The sequence below is a fragment of the Vicugna pacos genome, chromosome 5 (genome assembly GCF_048564905.1).
Source record: "Vicugna pacos chromosome 5, VicPac4, whole genome shotgun sequence".
Lineage (NCBI taxonomy): Eukaryota > Metazoa > Chordata > Mammalia > Artiodactyla > Camelidae > Vicugna > Vicugna pacos.
In genome coordinates this window covers 40027401-40046403 of record NC_132991.1, presented here as the reverse complement: position 1 = coordinate 40046403, position 19003 = coordinate 40027401, and the positions used below count along the sequence as shown (strand labels likewise).

The 19003-nt window shown below is 34.8% G+C and overlaps 1 protein-coding gene across 1 annotated transcript in view; it reads left to right on the top strand.

Moving 5' to 3' along the window:
• The window catches only part of TTC21B (tetratricopeptide repeat domain 21B), a 69479-nt gene that overhangs the window by 11928 nt on the left and 38548 nt on the right, over positions 1-19003 (top strand). The window contains exons 6-13 of the mRNA XM_006201090.3: positions 640-797; positions 2426-2510; positions 3568-3666; positions 4760-4949; positions 5349-5446; positions 5770-5970; positions 9249-9378; positions 17543-17700. Coding sequence (XP_006201152.2) covers positions 640-797; positions 2426-2510; positions 3568-3666; positions 4760-4949; positions 5349-5446; positions 5770-5970; positions 9249-9378; positions 17543-17700 — 1119 coding nt within the window. The remainder of the gene's footprint in view (positions 1-639; positions 798-2425; positions 2511-3567; positions 3667-4759; positions 4950-5348; positions 5447-5769; positions 5971-9248; positions 9379-17542; positions 17701-19003) is intronic.

Genomic DNA, 19003 nt, shown 5'->3' with positions numbered 1-19003 from the left:
CTTTTAATGGCCACCTTAAGTTTTATTGAATAGGTACACTATAACTTAATCCCTTGTCATTTTGGGTTGTTTTAATTTTTTTCTGTTATAAATCTGCCATAAATGTAATCTATATCCTTTTTTGTGTTCTTGTCTAATTATTTAAGATAATTCCTAGAAGTAAAAATGTTGAGATAAGCTTAAACTTTATTTTGCTTATGCTTTAAAATTTTGTCTTCTTTAGCCTGAAAGTAATTTTTTTAAAAAGGTACAGAATCTCTTAATTTTAGATGCTACTTGCAAATATCCTGGGAATATTTTCTGAAAAGTAATTCTTCTGTTGTAAATAGAAACATTTTATGGTGTTTCTAAAAATATTTTTAAAAATTCTAGCCTGTAATTATATTTCTCAGTTATTTAAAAGTAGATTTTGAAACAGTCACTTGTTATGTAAAATATTTTTATTCTGTGCTATTTAAAAATTTTATTTTGATAAAAACATTTTTTCTGATCATAAAAGAGATGACTTCCTTACAGAAGACGCAATAAACAGAAATAAAGAAAATATTAAACACTAGTATTCTGCTTATTCCAGGATAACTGCTGTGAGAACATGTAGTATACATGATCACAGTTTTGATGTCACTTTTTCTTCATTAGGCACGATGCCTTGAGATGCGCCAGAACTACTCAGGTGCTCTGGAGACTGTGAACCAGATAATAATGAACTTTCCAAGTTTCCTTCCTGCTTTTGTGGAGAAAATGAAACTACAACTAGCCTTGCAGGATTGGGACCAGACGGTTGAGACAGCACAGAGGTGAAGTAAAAAAAGATGATAAGTATCTTTGGGTCTGATTATAATTGAGAAAAAATAAAATCTGTGTACTTTTTTATTGTAAGCTTTTTTTAATTTGATTTTTTTCAAACAATATAGAATTGAGGAAAACCTTAACATTGCATTTTTTTAAAAGTGAGTATTTTTAGTTTTATTTCACTGTATTTGATTTTAATTTAAAAAATTTTAACTGAAGTGTAGTCAATTTACAGTGAGTGTTGTGTTAGTTTCTGGTTGACAACATAGTGATTCATAAAAACTGAATTTATTGACTTACATAAATATCTGAGTGGCTATTCTAAGACAGACCCTCAAATGCAAAAAGACAAAAACATCCCTGACCTCATGAAGCTTCTATTCAAATGAGAGGGACTATGTAATAAGCAGAACCAGTAAAAAATTATGTGGTGCAGTTCTTTTTCAATAGTTTTCTTGGCTCCTCTTTAGCAGTTGACTATCAGAATAACAAGTTAAAAAAAGAAACTCTCTAAGAGATTGGGTTGAACTGCGTTAAATCTATAAATTATTTAGGGAGAATTTTTTTAACCCCAAATGAGTATTATCATTAGGCAGCTATTAGTGTGCAGCAAACAACCACAAATCTCAGGGCATGTGATAATAAGCACTCATTGCTCGTTTGGTGTGGGTCAACGATCTAGACCAGGCATGGATGGGGCTCTGCTTCAAGTTTCAGATCCAGCTGGGAGGGTGTGGCACCTTGTTGCAGTTTGGACTCTGCTATGAGTGTTCTTCCCTGGGCTCAAGCCAGCTACGCAGGAAGCTCTCCTTATGGTGACAGCAGAGGTGCAAGAGGACAAAGCAGAAATATGTGATGCCTCTGAAACAGGCTTGGCACACTGCCATTCCTGTCCACATCTCATTGGCCAAGAAAAATGTCCAAGTCTGTAGTTAGGGGGCAGTGAAGTACAGGCCAGCATGTGTAGGAGGAACAGCTCAGTTACCTGGCAGAAGGCGTGGATCTAGGAAGAGTGGAAAAGCTGGAGCTAATGATTCAATGTAGCACACCATGCTCAATAAGAAAACTACTGTCTTACCCCATTTGTTCAGTTCCTTTTCTGAATGCCTTTGAGTAAAGTTTTATAGGAATTTTTTGTAACTTTTGCATATTTCTTACTAAATTTGATTTCTGTTCCTATTATTAAAAGGATTTTTAATAGTATTTTCTAATTTGTTTTTATCACATTGGAATCTGTTTTAATCTTGTGAATTATATTAATAGATTTTTTAACATTCAGCCCATCTTTACATTCCTGGAAATCTTATAATAAATCTACATAGTCAAGGTGAATTATTCTTTTAATATACTGTTGGATATGGTTAGCTAATACTTTATTTAGGATTGCTGCAGAATTTAATGAGACCAGTAGACTATTCAGATCTTTCTTAAATATTAAAATTAAGATCCAGAGGTTTTTTGGTTTTAAATGAGATTGATCATTTTCATAAAGCAGGTGTCATTTTACTAATTAAAATTACTTATTTAGACAGTGGAATAGTCAGACCAGCAAGCCAACTTTTCAAGCCCTCAAATAAAAATACATAGGTTTATTTCAACATTAACTGAGGTGGGGTTTTTTTTTTTTTTTTAGGTTAATTTTTCAAGATAATCAAAATGTGGAAGGACTCAGAATGCTGGCCCTTTACTATTTGTGTAGGGAGGGGGATTTAGAGAAGGTAAGTTGTATTATTTATATCTCCAGTATTAAATGTATATTTAGTTACACATACATGCACCTACATGAGAGCCTTGAAGTGCTCTTTAGAATGTATGACATGGTAGTTTTTAGTTGATTCCTAGAAATACACCTTAACAAAGAGGTAGGCTTCTTAAATCAACAAATAGAGCAAAAATATCATAGAGTTAAAACTACCCTTGGAAGCTTTTAAAATTATTGATTACAGCTTGTGCAGTTTCTATATAAAACTGATGTGCAGTAATATATGTGATTAATTAACAGGTGATACTGGATATGCAGAGAACATACAAAATATTCATAGTATTTTTACAATTTTATTGAGTTCACATGAGTTAAATGGGCTTAGGATGAAATTCCATTGGTCCTTATAAGGCACATGTTCCTCCAATAATGAACACATTGACTGTATACTGGGTTATGGAATGCCAAAATCCAGTCTGAAGTAAATAGTGTTGTAACAGGTAATACATTTAGTCTGTGTTCAGTCTGGTTAAATTGGTTAGTGAAGTACTTATTAAACACTTCAGTTAATTCTAGAAGAATCTTAGTAGGAACAGCTCTTCAGTAAATCTTCCAGGCATTGAAATTACTTCTGCTAAGTATCTTAATGATTTTTCTGTTCTAGAAAATATTTTAAATATAAACCAGGCTATATAGGTAATCCAAGGACTGATTTCATATAATATGAATATTTGTAAATATGTTATCATTCATCTCATCTGTGTCATGAATTAATTATTGAAGAGGGTGCTTGGCACATATAGTTAATTGAATATTATGGGTATCTTTACCCACCTAAAGATTTCCATTCAATAACAACTGCTTAACGCATTTTAAAATGCAATTATTTATAATTATTGAGCTTTTTGAGAAGGACCTTTTATATCTCTTGCAGCATGTAAGATTTCATTGGAAGAGGGGAAATTTATAAAACCAGAGATCTTTTTAAATAATATTTGTTAGTATACATGTTATGCATTATGTTCTTTCATTCTTAGTTTATTTTAAAATCATACGGGATACTTCTGTTTTAGGCTGCCACAAAGCTGGGAAACTTAGAAAATGCATTGGATGTCATGGAACCACAGAATGCTCAACTTTTTTATAGGATCACAATAGCCTTCAGCAGAATGGTAAGAGTGCTAACAGAGCTGTTACTTGTAGCTGGAAGTATGAAATAAGTCACAAAGGCTGAGGCAGCAAAAAGCATATGACCCAGAGTGAAAATACGGCATGTCTATAAATATGTGGTACATTCTTAGGAAAGGTAGTTCAGAGGAGATAGTTTCCAACTCTCAGAAGCCATCATGGAGGAAGTGACTGATTCTTGTGAATCCGTTAAGGATAGGGAAGTGTCTTCCAGACAAAGGAAGTGAGAAGTGGTTTCTTTTCATAGGATTTATGACTAGGGTTGTTCTTTGTATTTGTTTTGTGTTTTTAATACTGTTTTTAAAATGTTTTAAAGTGAGTAATAGAATATTTTGGTGGGGGAAATGGTTGCTATCTATTTTTTTATAGTAGTAAAGAAATAATTTTATTATGAACATCCAGTAAAAAGTAATCAGGAATGGAAAAGAAAAATATAGCAGAATTTAAAATGAATGTAAGAAATGAAAGGACTGAAAAGTTAGCTAAACTAGAAAAAAATAGGGAAAAAGCACACAAAGTAAGTAAAATAATTGTTAAAATAAAGTTGAAAGAAAATGATCAAGGATATTAATTGTTAAATGACATGAATAAGCTGAATTCTCTTACTTGAAAACAAAGATTGTCGGATCATGTGAAAAAAGCAGATCCTTGCCCTAGTTTTTGATTCAATTCTGTATGTCTGTGAATATATGTATAATGCTATATATACATAAATATATATATATAAAACATTAAAGTAGTGATTTTCTTATCTAATTGTAAGACAATCATGAGGCAGTTTGAATAAGAGCTCCAAAAAATTGACTTTTGCAGTAGTATCATTAGAAGCAGTATGCTTGTCAAGATAGCTGTTTTTTAAAAGCACTACTCATTGGGATATTTAAGTTCTGATAGGGGATAAACTTGCTGCACTGTCTACATAGTAAATAGAGCAGTTTTGTTTCTTTGGTTATGAAATCATTTTATTTTTTTCCTACATTCTGCTTCTGTGAAATACAAATACTATATATTATGAAACTAAATCTTCCATCTGATTAGAAGTGTTAGAGTTCAGCTTAAATCTTTTGTTCTTTTTAGTGTGGACGTAGTGAACTTATTCTTCAAAAGACTCAAACATTGCTAGAAAAAGCTTTTAGTTTAACTCAACAGTCAGAATTTGCCGCAGAACTTGGATACCAAAAGATTTTACAAGGAAATGTTAAAGAGGCATCGAAGTGGTATAAGACTGCCATGACACTAGATGAAACCAGTGTCTCTGCACTGATTGGTATGACAACTCTTTCTATGAAGGTTCCTCTTACAGATGCAAGTAATGATTGCTTTCAATACCTGTCATTAAGGAAGAAAAGACATATTTCGTGGTTTTCTACAATTAATCTATTCTCTATCTACAATAGAAAAAAATCATGTAACTTTAAAATTTTTACTTAAAAATTTTTGGAGAATAGTTTTTTATGAGAATTCCCATAAATTATGAATTCCTTAGTAACTGATTTTATATGGGTACAAAGCTACTCATTTTATTTCCTTTCACTCTTCTTTCTGTTTTTTTAATCTAAAACTATAATGTATTATGGCAAAAAATTGGTTAATTGTTTGTGTTAGCTTGAAGTGTACGTGCCTGAAATGATGTGGATTTTGACTGTTTTTGTCCATTTGGTTTTAGGACTTATCCAATGTCAGTTAATAGAAGGGCAGTTACAGGAAGCAGATCAGCAGCTGGAATTCCTTAGTGAAATTCAGCAGTCTATTGGAAAATCAGCGGTATGGTATTCTATTTTATCAGATGGTAGTTCCTAGCTACTATTTTTAAAATAAGAAATTTTATATGTCTTAATATTTAGTAATGATTTTAGAGGACTGATGTATACTAATTTTAATATGTAATTATATGTGTTAATTTATTTCCATGTAAAATTAGACTTACTTCTTCCACAAGATTCTAAAAATCCATCCAAGCTAATACTTTAAAGTTTGAACAAATACTGCACATAAGAGTGCTTCACATACATTTGAAATCTAAGTAGAAATAAATGGCTTTATGACTACATGGAGTAATTTATGAAAACTACTTACTTATTTTCTAGGAATTAACCTATTTACATGCAGTTCTTGCCATGAAGAAAAATAAAAGACAAGAAGAAGTTATTAACTTGTTAAATGATGTCCTAGACACTCATTTTTCACACTTAGAAGATTTACCTCTTGGCATACAGTACTTTGAGAAGTTAAATCCTGATTTCTTGCTAGAAATTGTTACAGAATATATGAATTTCTGTCCAATGCAGGTAAGTAATTCTGGGACTTATTTTCAGGGCTACATTTACATGATGTTTTGTAAAAGGTGCTAATAAAGTACCTTCCACATGTTAGACTATATCAGTATCTTAAAAGGAAGTATTTGTATCTATATTAGATAATTTTAATGAAAATATTTACCTTAATGACTGCTATCAACTAATAAGTATATTGATTTACAGATTGATTTGTAATTCATCAAATCTTAGACTTGAGTTTAAACAAATAGTAATTTGTTTAAAGACACCCACCTGGTTTGTAAATTCACTCCATAGCATCTTCATTCAGTGCCCTTCCACCTTGGGATGCACTCAAAGATGCAGTTCAGTAACTATGATTATTAGACTGTGTATCCTATATTAAGTCAGACTTGGCTTTGTGTTAAAAAAAAAAAAAAAAAGATTCACCCATTTACTGGTCCTCCTGTCCTGCTCTCTGGAGTGACGTGGAGCAAGTCCAGTTACTTAGTCTAGGCAAGGATCATTCGTCATTCAGAAAACGGACTGTAGATTTTGGAAGTTAGTTTTCATGTTCCTCTAAACAGTTCCAGGTTTTCAACCATTTATTTTTTTATTACCAAGTTTGAGAACCCTGGTTGTGAGCCTGAGGATATTATTTATTTTGTCAGTGCCTCGTTAAGCTCACTATTCCAAATGTGGGTTTGGCCTTCAAGACTTTAGTTGGATCCTTTGCTCCCTAACTCTAGATGTCCATCCAGCTTTCTTTCTGTGAATCACATTATGTTATCGACTCTTACTGAATTAATAGTTAACTAAAGTCCTTAAATCTGTTATTCACTGTAACTTTGGACCCAAGTGTAGGTACTCTGCATTTATCCCTATGAAATTTTATCTCCCCAGATTTATCCCATAATCCAGGTTACCGTATCCTTTTGGATCCTGATTGTTATTTATTTGGACCTTTCTTGTCAAACATTATCTGCCTTATTTAGCTCTGAGTAGAACTGAGAATGGAACCCTCTGTTGTATTACCAGGGAGTTCATTCCAAGTTGATGTGGATCCATTAGTCAACACGCTTTATTACAGACAGTGAGCAGGTGACTTTATTATACTCAACTCACAGTTCAACACAGGGATATTATGACAGGTGCTATCAAATATTTCATTCCCAAAAGCGTAGCTTTTAGTATTCTCCCTGATTTATAGCTACAGTAACTGTGTTAATAAGGGAATGAGAATGATGACCTTTCCTTAAGGGAGCCCATGCTGCCTTTTGTTGACCATCATGTCCTTTTCCAGACTATCATAATCTATTTTTTTTTTCAACTAATCCCCCTGGAATCACACCTTGGGACTGGTCTTAGTCTCTGTAGTCATGACCTATTTTCAGTTGCTCATGAGTTGGAAAACACTATTCAGTACTCATGCAATATTCAGAATTCATTCAGCACATGCTTGTAGAGCACCCAGCACACTGTTCAGAGCTGGGCAAATGGTTGTGTAAAGACAAACTACAACGCTTGCCCTCCTGAAGTGTGAATACTAGTGGGATACAGACAGTATAACCAAGTCAGTCTTATAGTATGTTAGAAGATCACAGAAGAAAATAACAAGTATGTCGGGGTTGGTGATTTTAGATAAGGTGGACTGGGTAGGCCTCACTGAGGTGGTAAAGTTTGAACCAAAACTTGAAGGTCATGTGGAAATATGGTGGAGAATGTTTTAGGCAAAGGGAAGGCCCAAAGGGACACAAGGAGAGGAAAGTGGCCAGGACAGAGGAGGCAGGGAACAGTCACCGCAAGGTCACAGCCCAAAAGACCAATTGTAACTTCTCTGGTCTTACATTTTTCCATAATATATCAGCATGATGGAATCAAACCAGCATTTGAAATGCTGTTTTCATGGGGAAATATCAGAAAGGCAGGCTTGTCTTTCCAACTCTGTTTCTACTTCTTAAGCCCTTTTATATATGATTTTTTTAATCAAACTGATAGCGTCTTAGAGATTGTCCATGTAAATCCTGGGGCTTTTTTTTTTACCCATGACTCACTGAAACTACAGTAAAAATGCAGGTTATTATCAATAAGTAATTCTTAGCAAGTGGCAAAGAACATTTTCAGAACCTCACTCTGTTACCTATACTTTCATTATTTTCTGTTACACTAAAAAAAAAATAAGTATATTTTAAGAATATACTCTGTATCCATTACTGGGTGTAGAAGTTTTAAAAGTCTGATCTTCAAGACACATAAAGGCCCTGAGCCTGATGAAGGAGGCAACTAAATATGAAACCACTATAGAGCTGTATGACAGAGAATGCTGAATTTTATTACATAGATTACAAGTGCGGTAGAAATTTCAAGAAGTTAAAGTATTCCAGGCACCAGTGGTTATATACACTGAAAATCCTCTTGCGCATATATTTTTTGTGCCTCAACTAAGTGAGAAGATGCCACACTTTCTCATGAGTAACGATGGCTCCGTGTAGGCGTGATGGGCCGGACTCCAGTTAATAACCTGTATGCGGAGTGTAAAGGGGTTGAGGGGAGGATTGTACCTCAGATGAGGGAAAGCATTCGTAAGGCAAAGCTGGGAGAGTGAACATTTTATACGTAAACTGTAATATCCCACATCTGAGTTGTGAGTGGATAGCTATGGATAAAGGCTGGGTGAGTAGACAGCCATTAAAATGATAAAAACATGGTCTAGTACTGCTTTAGTTGTCATGTTCACTATTGATAAAAAGAGGAAAACCTGTGCAGGCCTGCAACATGGCAGGCAGAAACGCGGGGACAGTGAAGTCTGAGATGTGAGTGTGTTCTACCTTCACATTTTTATTAGGATGACAGATCTGAATTCCCTAGAAACTGACCTTCCAGTATTCTAGGGGGTGTGAAAGTTACTGAATTGAGTAAATCACAAAGCAGGTTTAGGGTTAGAACTGACATTGCCTTGACTCTCAATTCCAGCAAGAAACTCTACCTCTTGTTATCTTTCCTTTGAACAGATATATCTCCGTGATAAAAGTTTTTGAACAGATATGTACATATACACCTTTCATATGTTATCAAATTATAACTGTATATTAATTTCACAGTTAATTTTTACTGAGCAAAAGCCATTATTTATATAGTCTGTTCATAGATCCCAGGGAGATAAATTCGTTACAGTAAAGATTGGACAGTGAATAGAATAAGAAAAATTTTAGAAAAATAGGTGGTTTTGCTCTTCACATTACAAGTAATACCTGTTTATTCTTAGCTAAATACTATTATAAACTAATAAAATGATCTGTTGATTTGTTTAGCCTGCAAGTCCTGGGCAGCCTCTTTCTCCACTTCTCAGACGTTGCACCTCAATCCTGGAAACTATAGTAAGAACTGTACCAGGTCTTTTGCAAGCTGTCTTCTTAATAGCAAAAGTGAAATATTTGTCAGGTAAGGTATACATTAAAAGCTTAAAATAACCTTTATATTCTGATGTTGATAAAAAAAAAAGTATAAACCAACTGAGCACTCCACATACATGAAGAATAGTCACAGAGAATGCACATTTTACATGTGCACAGTTAAGTAATTTTTATCCAGAATGAAACTGCATAACTTTATTATTTCATTCTTAAAAAAAAAAGTACTATAAACTTTGGTGATTCAGGTGAATTTCTGGGGTAATACAGTTCTACTACTTAAAAAAAATTCATCAAATAGTAGTGGGGCCTGGCAATAATAATTTATAGTCTTGAATCTTCCCTTTGAACAGATCATAATCCATCATTGTTGACTCACCAGCATCACCAAATGTGATATTTACCAGGCTTCAGGCCCTTAAGAAATTTACTGATTGATTCTTATTTAGTTTCTGTGATTGGTTATGTATAGCTTTAAAAAATAACCTCAGTTATAACCTTAGCTTTTTAGGACACAAATGTATGTATGACTCTATACATAAAAATAGACCATCATACGATGTTTATATATGTACCTTTGCTGGCTGACTGCTGTACAGGGTGAATTAAGTTCGTAAAGTCCTCAAGGGCAGAGACTAATTTAAAGGTATTCATTCTAACGAACAGTTAATTCTTGTGCATAATAGAAAGAGTTAAGAGATTGACTTTACTAATTTTTTTGGATCTCAGTTTTAACTGTTTTAAAAAAGAACCAAATGATTTCAAAAGCTTATTTCACCTCTGAAATACTCTAGTTGTAAGAAGTGACTCTCTGGTACCTTCTTCTGATTGAGTTCTGTTGAACCACATGCTATTTCTACCTCCTGCCCAGTTGGAATGGATATCACCTACTAGGTGATCCAACTGGGACTTTGAGTTCTGTGATTAATTTATTAAACACTCATTTATTTTGAATTTTGATGTAAATTAGTCTCAATATAGTAATACTTAATTGCCAAAGTCTCTTAGAATGAAAAGTCTTGTATGTTAAGTCCATGATTTTAAAAGAGCAGCCTGAAATAATTTGAAACACTGCTGGCATGTGTGCAAATAGCAGTATTTTTGCTAAATTGCCATCTGCAGTGACTTCTGGCACCAGCTACCTGGAGTTGGACCATACTTCGCAGGTTAAGGGCACTATCCTCCATCAGGCTGCCCTCACTTCAGACAGCGGCCACAAGTTCAGGGGTTCCCATTGCCACCTGCACTTCTGACTAGCTGGCTACAAATTTAAGGGTTCTTATGACCCTCTTCAGGTTTGATAACTCACTAGAAAGACTCACAGATCTCAGGAAAGCACTGTATTTAGGATGAGAGTGCTATAATAGCAAAGGATATTAATCTGGACCAGCAAAAGGAAGAGATGCACAGGATGAAGTCTGGGGGGTCCCAGAGGTGAAGCTGCTTACATATTCTGGAGAGCAAGCCTTTGTCGGTTTCGTCTTTTGCAAAAATTTTCTCCCTTGCTGTAGGTTGTCGTTTTGTTTTGCTTATGGTTTCCTTTTCTGTGCAAAAGCTTGTAAGTTTAATTAGGTCCCATTTGCTTATTCTTTTATTTCTCTTGCTTGGGTAGACTACCTTAGGAGAACATTGTTGAGATGTATGTGAGATAATGTTTTGCCTGTGTTTTCTTCTAGGAAGTTTATTGTATCTTATATTTAAGTCTTTGATCCATTTTGAGTTTATTTTTGTGTATGGTATAAGGGAGTGTTCTAGCTTCATTGATTTACATGCTGCATCCAGTTTTCCCAACACCATTTGCTGAAGAGACTGTCTTTATTCCATTGTATATTCTTTCTTGCCTCCTTTGTTGAAGATTAATTGACCAAAATTTTGTGGGTTCATTTTTGGGCTCTCTATTCTGTTCCATTGGTCCGTATGTCTGTTTTTGTACCAATACCATGCTGTCTTGATGACTGTAGCTCTGTAGTATTGTCTGAAGTCTGAGAGAGTTATTCTTCCAGCCTCTTCCTTTTTCTTCTGTAATGCTCTGGCAATTGTGATTCCATATAAATTTTATTATGATTTGTTCTAGTTCTGTGAAATATGTCCTGGGTAATTTGATAGCAATTGCATTAAATCTGTAGATTGCCTCGGGCAGTATGACCATTTTAACAATACTGATTCTTCCAATCCAGGAACATGGGATATCTTTCCATTTTTTAAAGTCTTTAATTTCCTCAATCAATGTTTTATAGTTCTCAGTGTATAAATCTTTCACCTTCTTGGTTAGATTTATTCCTAGGTATTTTATTACTTTGGGTGCCATTTTAAAAGGGATTGTTTCTTTACTTTCTTTTCCTGTTGATTCATCATTAGTGTAAAGAAATGCAACTGATTTTTGTACGTCAATCTTGAATCTGCTACCTTGCTGAATTCTTCGATTAGTTCTAGTAGTTTTTGTGTGGAACTTTTAGAGTTTTCTATATATAGTATCATGTCATCTGCATATAGTGACACTTTAACCTCTTCTTTTCCAATTTAGATCCCTTTTATTTCTCTGTCTTGCCTGATTGCTGCAGCTAGGACTTCCAAGACTGTGTTGAATAGGAGTGGTTATAGTGGGCAGCCTTGTCTTGTGCCAGATTTTAGTGGGAAGCTTTTGAGTTTTTCACTGTTGAGTACTATGCTGGCTGTAGGTTTGTCATGTATAGCTTTTATTATGTTGAGGTATGTTCCCTCTATACCCACTTTGGTGAGAGTTTTTATCATAAGTGGATGTTGAATTTTACCAAATGCTTTTTCTGCGTCTGTTGAGATGATCATGTGCTTTTTGTCCATTCTCTTGTTGATGTGATGTATTACATTGCTTGATTTGTGTATGTTGAACCACCTTGTGTCCCTGGGATGAACTCACCTTGTTCATTGTATATGATCTTTTTTATGTGCTGTTGGATTCTGTTTGCTAGTATTTTGGTAAGGATTTTTGTTTTATGTTCATCAGTGACATTGGTCTGTTATTCTCTTTTTTGGTAGTGTCTTTGCCTGGTTTTGATATCAAGGGTGATGGTGCTTTATAGAATGAGTTTGGGAGTGTTCCCTCCTTTTCAATCTACTGGAAGAGTTTGAGAAGGACTGGTGTGAGTTCTTTGTATATTTGGTAAAATTCCCCAGTGAAGCCATCTGGTCCTGGACTTTTATTTGTAGGGAGGTTTTTTACTGCTAATTCAATTTCATTTCTAGTGATCGGTTTGTTCAGGTGGTCACTTTCTTCTTGATTCAATCTTGGTGGACTGTATGTTTCCAGAAGTTTGTCTATCTCTTTTAGGTTATCCATTTTGTTTCCATAGAGTTGTTCATAATATTCTCGTGTGATATTTTGTATTTCTGTGATATTGATTGTAATTTCTCCATTTTTTCCTTTCTTATTTTGCTTATTTGTATTCTTTTCTTTGTAAGCTTGGCCAGAGGTTTGTCGATTTTATTTACTCTTTCAAAAAACCAGCTCTTGGTTTGATTGATTTTTTTCCTATGATTTTTTTAATCTCTGTTTTATTTATTTCCTCCCTTATCTTTATTATTTCCTTCCTTCTGCTGACTTTTGGGGGTTTTTTTGCTCTTCTTTTTCTAATTCGTTTAGCTGGCAGGTTAGATTGTTTATTTGAGATTGTTCTTTTTTTAGGAAGGCCTGTATTGCTATAAACTTCCCTCTTAGCACTGCCTTTGCTGTGTCCCATAAATACGTGTGATTGTGTTTTCATTGTCATTTGTCTCAAAGTATTTTTTAATTTCAACTTTGATTTTATCATTGACCCATTGGTTTTTTTAGTAGCATGTTTAATTTCCATGCTGTCATTTTTTTTCTCCATTGTTTTTCTGTAGTTGATTTCTAGTTTCATGGCATTGTGGTCAGAAAGGATGCTTGAGATAATTTCTATCTTCTTAAAATTGTTGAGGCTTCTTTCATGCCCAAGTACATGATCAGTCCTAGAAAATGTTCTATGTGCACTTGAAAAGAACGTATATTCTATTTTGGGGGGGGGTGTAATGTTCTGAAAATATCAACAAGGCTAATAGTTGTTCTGTTGTATCATTTAGTTTCTCTGTTGCCTTATTTTCTGTCTGGAAGATCTGTCCAGAGTGATGTTAATGGGGTGTTAAAATCTCTGACAATGATTGTATTCCCATCAGTTTCCGCCTTTATCTCTGTTAGTATTTGCTTTATGTACTTAGGTGCTCCTATATTGGGTGCATATATATTGATGAGAATAATATCCTCATCTTGTATTACTCCTTTAATCAATATAAAATGTCCTCCTTTATCTTTTTTATGGCTTTTGTTTTAAAGTCTATTTTGTCTGAAATCAGTATTGCTACTCCTGCTTTCTTGTCATTTCTATTTGCATGGAATAACCTTTTCCACCTTCTCACTCGCAATCTATATGTGTCCTTCTCCCTAAAGTGGGTTTCTTGTATGCAGCATATTCAAGGTTCTTGTTTTATTATCCAGTTTGCACTCTGTGTCTTTTGATTGGAGCATTTAGTCCATTGACATTTACAGTAATTAATGATAGATGTGTGTTTGTTGCCATTTTGAACTTAGTTTTGCAGTTGATTTGGTATTTCCTCTTTGTTCTTTCTTTTTCCTTTTGTGCTTTGATAATTTTCCTTTGTATTATCTTGGATTTTGTTTAGTTTTTGTGACTCTATTGTAAGTTTTTGGCTTGTGGTTACCTTTTTTTGTATGTATATTAACCCATTACTGTAATTTTATTAAACAGATAGTAATTATAAGCTCAAATCCATCCTACCGAGAAAAAAAACTTAAAGAAAAAAATATTTTCTTGCTTCCCTCTCCCACTGTTAATGATTTAGATGTCTTCTTTTACAATTTCGTGTTTATTCTATTTGTAATTCATGGTAGTTATCACCTTTACAGTTATGGTCTTCTCATTTCTGTAGTATCCTGCTTCTTTTCTATTTAGAGTAGACCTTTCAATATTATTTTTAGCATGGGTTTAGTGTTGCTAAACTCTTCTAGTTTTTGCTTGTCTGTGAAGTTCGTTATCTCTCCTTCTATTCTAAAGTATAACCTTGCAGGATAAAGTATCCTAGGCAGCATCTGTTTTTTCATTCAGGACTTGGAATATATCTTGCCACTCCCTTCTGGCCTGTAGTGGTTGTGTAGAGAAATCAGCTGAAAGCCTTATGGGGGTTGCCTTGTAACTCACTCTTTTTCTCTTGCTGCCTTTAGGATCATTTCTTTATCCTTAACCCTGGCCATCCTGATTATAATGTCTTGGTGTGGATCTGTTTGGGTTCTTCCTGTTTGGGACCCTCTGAGCTCCTGTACTTGGATATCTGATTCCTTCTTTAGGTTTGGGAAGTTTTCAGTCATGATTTCTTCAAATACCTTTTCAATCCCTTTTGCTCTTTGTTCCCCTTCGGTAACCCCTATTATGTGTAGATTGACACACTTTGTATTATCCCATAGGTCCCTTATATTGTTTTCACTGGTTTTTGTTTTTCTCTCAGCTGTTCTGATTGGGTGCTTTCTGTTGTCCTGTCTTCTAAGTCACTTTTTTGTTCCTCTGCATTATCTAGCCTGCTTTGTACAGCCTTTAGATCAGCTTTCATCTCGGCAAATGAGTTTTCCAATTTTAATTAGCTTCGCTTTACAGCTTCAATTTCATTTTTGACATAGTCTCTGTCTCTAAATACAATCTCTTTTAGTTCCTTCAGTACCTTGATCACTCCTTTTTTGAAATGATCTAGTAGGCTATCAATGTCTATTTCATTGGTCATTCTTTCAGGGGATTTCTCTTGTTCTTTTAATTGGGGGTGGTTCCTCTGCTTCTTCATTTTGCTCATATCTCTTTGGCACTGTGGTTTATGGAGTATCAGTTATCTACTGTGGTCCTTAAGGAGTTTATTTATCTAAAGCATATGTGGAAATTTAAAAAAAAAAAGAAGTTTAAAAGAAGAGGGGAAAAAAAGGTTTGAAAACAGTATAATCAATAACAGAACAAATTGAAGCAAAAAAAAATTGAGTTGAGATGTATTGTAAAAACCTTAAAAGATGAAAAAAATATTTGAAAACTGAGTATAATCAACAATAGGAGAACAAAACCAAGAGATACTAAAATGAAATTGAGGTGAATTTAAAAAATAGTAAAATATTTTAAAAGAAAAAAATTTAAAGGGATTAAGACTAGAAACATATAATTGTTTAAAAAGTAAAAATTTTAAAAAGTAACAGAAAATAGAACAGAGGGGAAAAAAGTGGTTTTGTTCCCGTGGAGACTGTGTGCTCTTAATGATTTTGTTGAGAGGTCCTTCTGAAGTATGGGTGGTTGCCAAGTCTTACTTTGCTTTGGTTAGGGGTGTGGCCGTTGACCTGATGGTCAGAGTCTGCCCTTGTTATTGAATGGGGCCTCCTTTTTGTTTTGTGGTTGTCACTGCTCCTGCCCTAGTCCTGTTGAGCAAACTCAGCTCTCTGCTTCCAGAGGCCCTCCGTTCACACCCCTGGTCTGTGCTGCTCCCAGTGCTGGTGGGCAGGCAAGGTCATACCCCCTCCCAACACCTGGTCAGGTGCTGCACTCCTGCATGGTAGGCGGGCAGGCCCCCCACCATCTCCAGCACTGGTCGCTTCCCTGCTCTGTGCAGTTGGCTGGCCCTGCACTGTTTTGCTTTTTCTTCTTTCCTTTTTCCTTTTCTCCTACCAGATTTCGTGGCATATTTTGTCTTTTGAAGAAGGTAATGTTCTGTCAAAGTTCAGCAGGTGCTCTAATTGGGTGGGTCCATGGATGTCAGTCGTGATGTATTTGTGGGAGAGGATGAGCTACGAGTGTCCTTCTACTCTGCCATCTTGGCTAATCCAGTAATAACCTCTTTTTTCAAGTTATTGCCTTAATTCTCCTTCCTGAAAGAATATGGGGGTGGTAATTTGCATGCAGATTTATTAAGCTTAACCTTCCTTTTTCCTTTTTTGTGTGCACAGTCTGAGTGTTGGATTGTATCACAACGAAAAAGAATCTGATATTTATTTTGCTTGGTGGTGAATTAAAATTTTTTGACACTGTAGTTAATAAGTTATCATGCTACCTCAGCCAAATTTTTGTTCCTAATCCTTTGTCTCTAAGAAAAATATTTTCCATTTAACTGGATTTTTTTTTAGAAGAAGGTTGAGTTTTTGGAAACTGAAGGCCCTGTCTGTAAGCCTTATTTTGTCTAAGGTGTCAGGTAAGGTTACGGAGAGTAACTGGACAGATAATAATTTAGGATCCTTTTCCCCAGTTCTCCTGGCAAAGTTATGTAGAGGGTTGGCCTAGCTATACCTAGTGAAGGCCAGTTTATGAGATGGCTGAATGCAAATCAGTGTGGGTTACAGCACGAGACACTCTTAGCACCTTGAGTCTATGCCGTTGTTCCTCTGAGGAGTCTCTTCCTGCCCCATCTGTCAGCTGCAGGTGGATTCCAGTATGATAGTCACTTTAATCTTAATCATTTCCTTCTAATTTAAGACTCTAGGTGTACTTAATAACCTATGATGGAATATAGTGTGCAAAAATACTGAGTCACTATGCTGTACACCTGAAACTAATATAATATAAATCAAATATACTTCAATTGAAAAAAGGACTCTCAGGTGTACAATAGGTATATTTTCAAAACATTTGCTCTTTCAGTTAGTATTTAAAGGCATTTAAGATCTATAACTTACATTTTCTAAACCTCTGGTATATATCCTTCTGCTTTTTTTGTTATTTTATGTATAGTAAAATTTTTTGGTCAAGAATGATTACTAGACTAAACCTTATTTGTTAATGTAGCACTATAACATTCTAGCTATTTAAGTTTCTATCTTTTATGTAATTTATTTTAATGAAATTGTAAATTAGAAAAAATTTTGACAAGGAAAATAAATGAAGGCACACTTCATAGGACTCTCAGTAACAGTGGTGTTGGATTCTGCTCATTTTACATTCTTTTCCTGATCTGCTCCTTATGACCAAGGGGTGGCCTGACTTCAGGTATGTACTTTCACACAGACTAAAATGAAGCAAACTAGTGCAGGTAGAGGCTAAACTATGGCCTGATAAACGGGGGACTTTATCACTGTTCATAAGTTTAAATACTTTTCTCCCTCTTCTTTCAAACTTCTGCTTCTCAATCTTTTGAATTTGAATTATAACAGCACTTTATTTCCTCATTAGGTGATATTGAAGCAGCTTATAATAACCTGCAGCATTGCCTCGAACACAGTCCTTCCTATGCAGATGCTCATCTCCTGATGGCTCAGGTTTATTTGTCTCAGGAAAAATTCAGATTGTGTTCTCAGTCTCTTGAACTTTGTCTGAGCTTTAATTTTAAGGTAAGAGTTCCACACTTAAGTGGATAAGACATAATCACCCTCCTTGAACCGTGAGCAGATGTTTACATATTTAAGTATTTTGTATTTTAGCTTGTAATGTTTTGCTAATAAATGTGTTTTTAAATGGAAAATATTTTGAATCACAAGTAATAGGAGAAAAAAAGGAGGCAATTGGGATGTAGTTAAAAAAAAAAATCTATGGACTTGGCAACACTTTTGTGTTGCCTGGAATTAGTGTCTGGTCTTCCCACTTCTCTCTCAACCTCAATTTTCTTTTCTATGAAACTTATATAATACCGTACTATTATAGTGAACATTAAATGCAATAATGAGTATAAAGATAATTGTAAACTGTAGAGCGTTATGCCAAATATCTTTATGTAAAGGATTTTACTGTATTGCTTGTTTCTTTCTTGGACCTTGATTTTTAGTTACTTCTTTTTAGATATATCATCAAAAAATGCTTAGTCATTTTGAAAGTTAGCATGTGGCTTAGGGATATAAGCATGCTAGACTTCTATCCAAGATATTCAGTGTGAACATCCCATATTCCCAAGCATTGCAGAAAACACTGGGTTCAGGTGCTTTCTGAGCTACCTGGAGTAGTGGAGGAGCTCCTCAACTTTCATCTTCGTTGGCAGTGTCTTTAGCCTTGTGTGAGAACCCATTTTCTGTGAACTGAAGAATTCAAGTTCCAGGCAAGGTTTTCAGGAGATAATGCCTGTTTCTTAGGACAGTAGTTCTCAAGACTGGCGGTGCATCATGACCCCAGTGCCAGTGCCAACGCCCCACCCAAAGAATCAAAACCTCTGAGAGAGGACTGTAAGCACGAGTGTTTACACAAGGCCCATAGGTAAATGTGATGCCTGCCTGTTGCTCAGAACCACAGCCTCAGGAGGACCGTGGCCATCCTAGATGTCAGATGGCTGCCAGTCACCTCATTCTGGACCGTCTTCTTCCCCTTGATTCCTTCCTCATTTGTTTTGTCCTTCTCCAATTTTTTCTGTATATGCCTATATATGTTGGTATATTTTTTCTGTATATGTTGTGTATTATGTTGATAGCCAAAATAAAGACAGAAACTTCATTACTGCATGTTTCAGAGTAGTATCAAAGGCTAAAACCAATGTGTGACCAACGTGTCCTGAAATTTTTAATCTTAAAATTAGAAAAGAAAGTGTTTTTGGAAGTCTAATACTTTATATCTGTACTGGAAGTCTCAGTTAAAGCAAATCACTTTCCTCAAATAATTTCTTAGAATCTGCTAGCTTTATAAACTTTGGGTTCAGTTTTTCTTTCATGG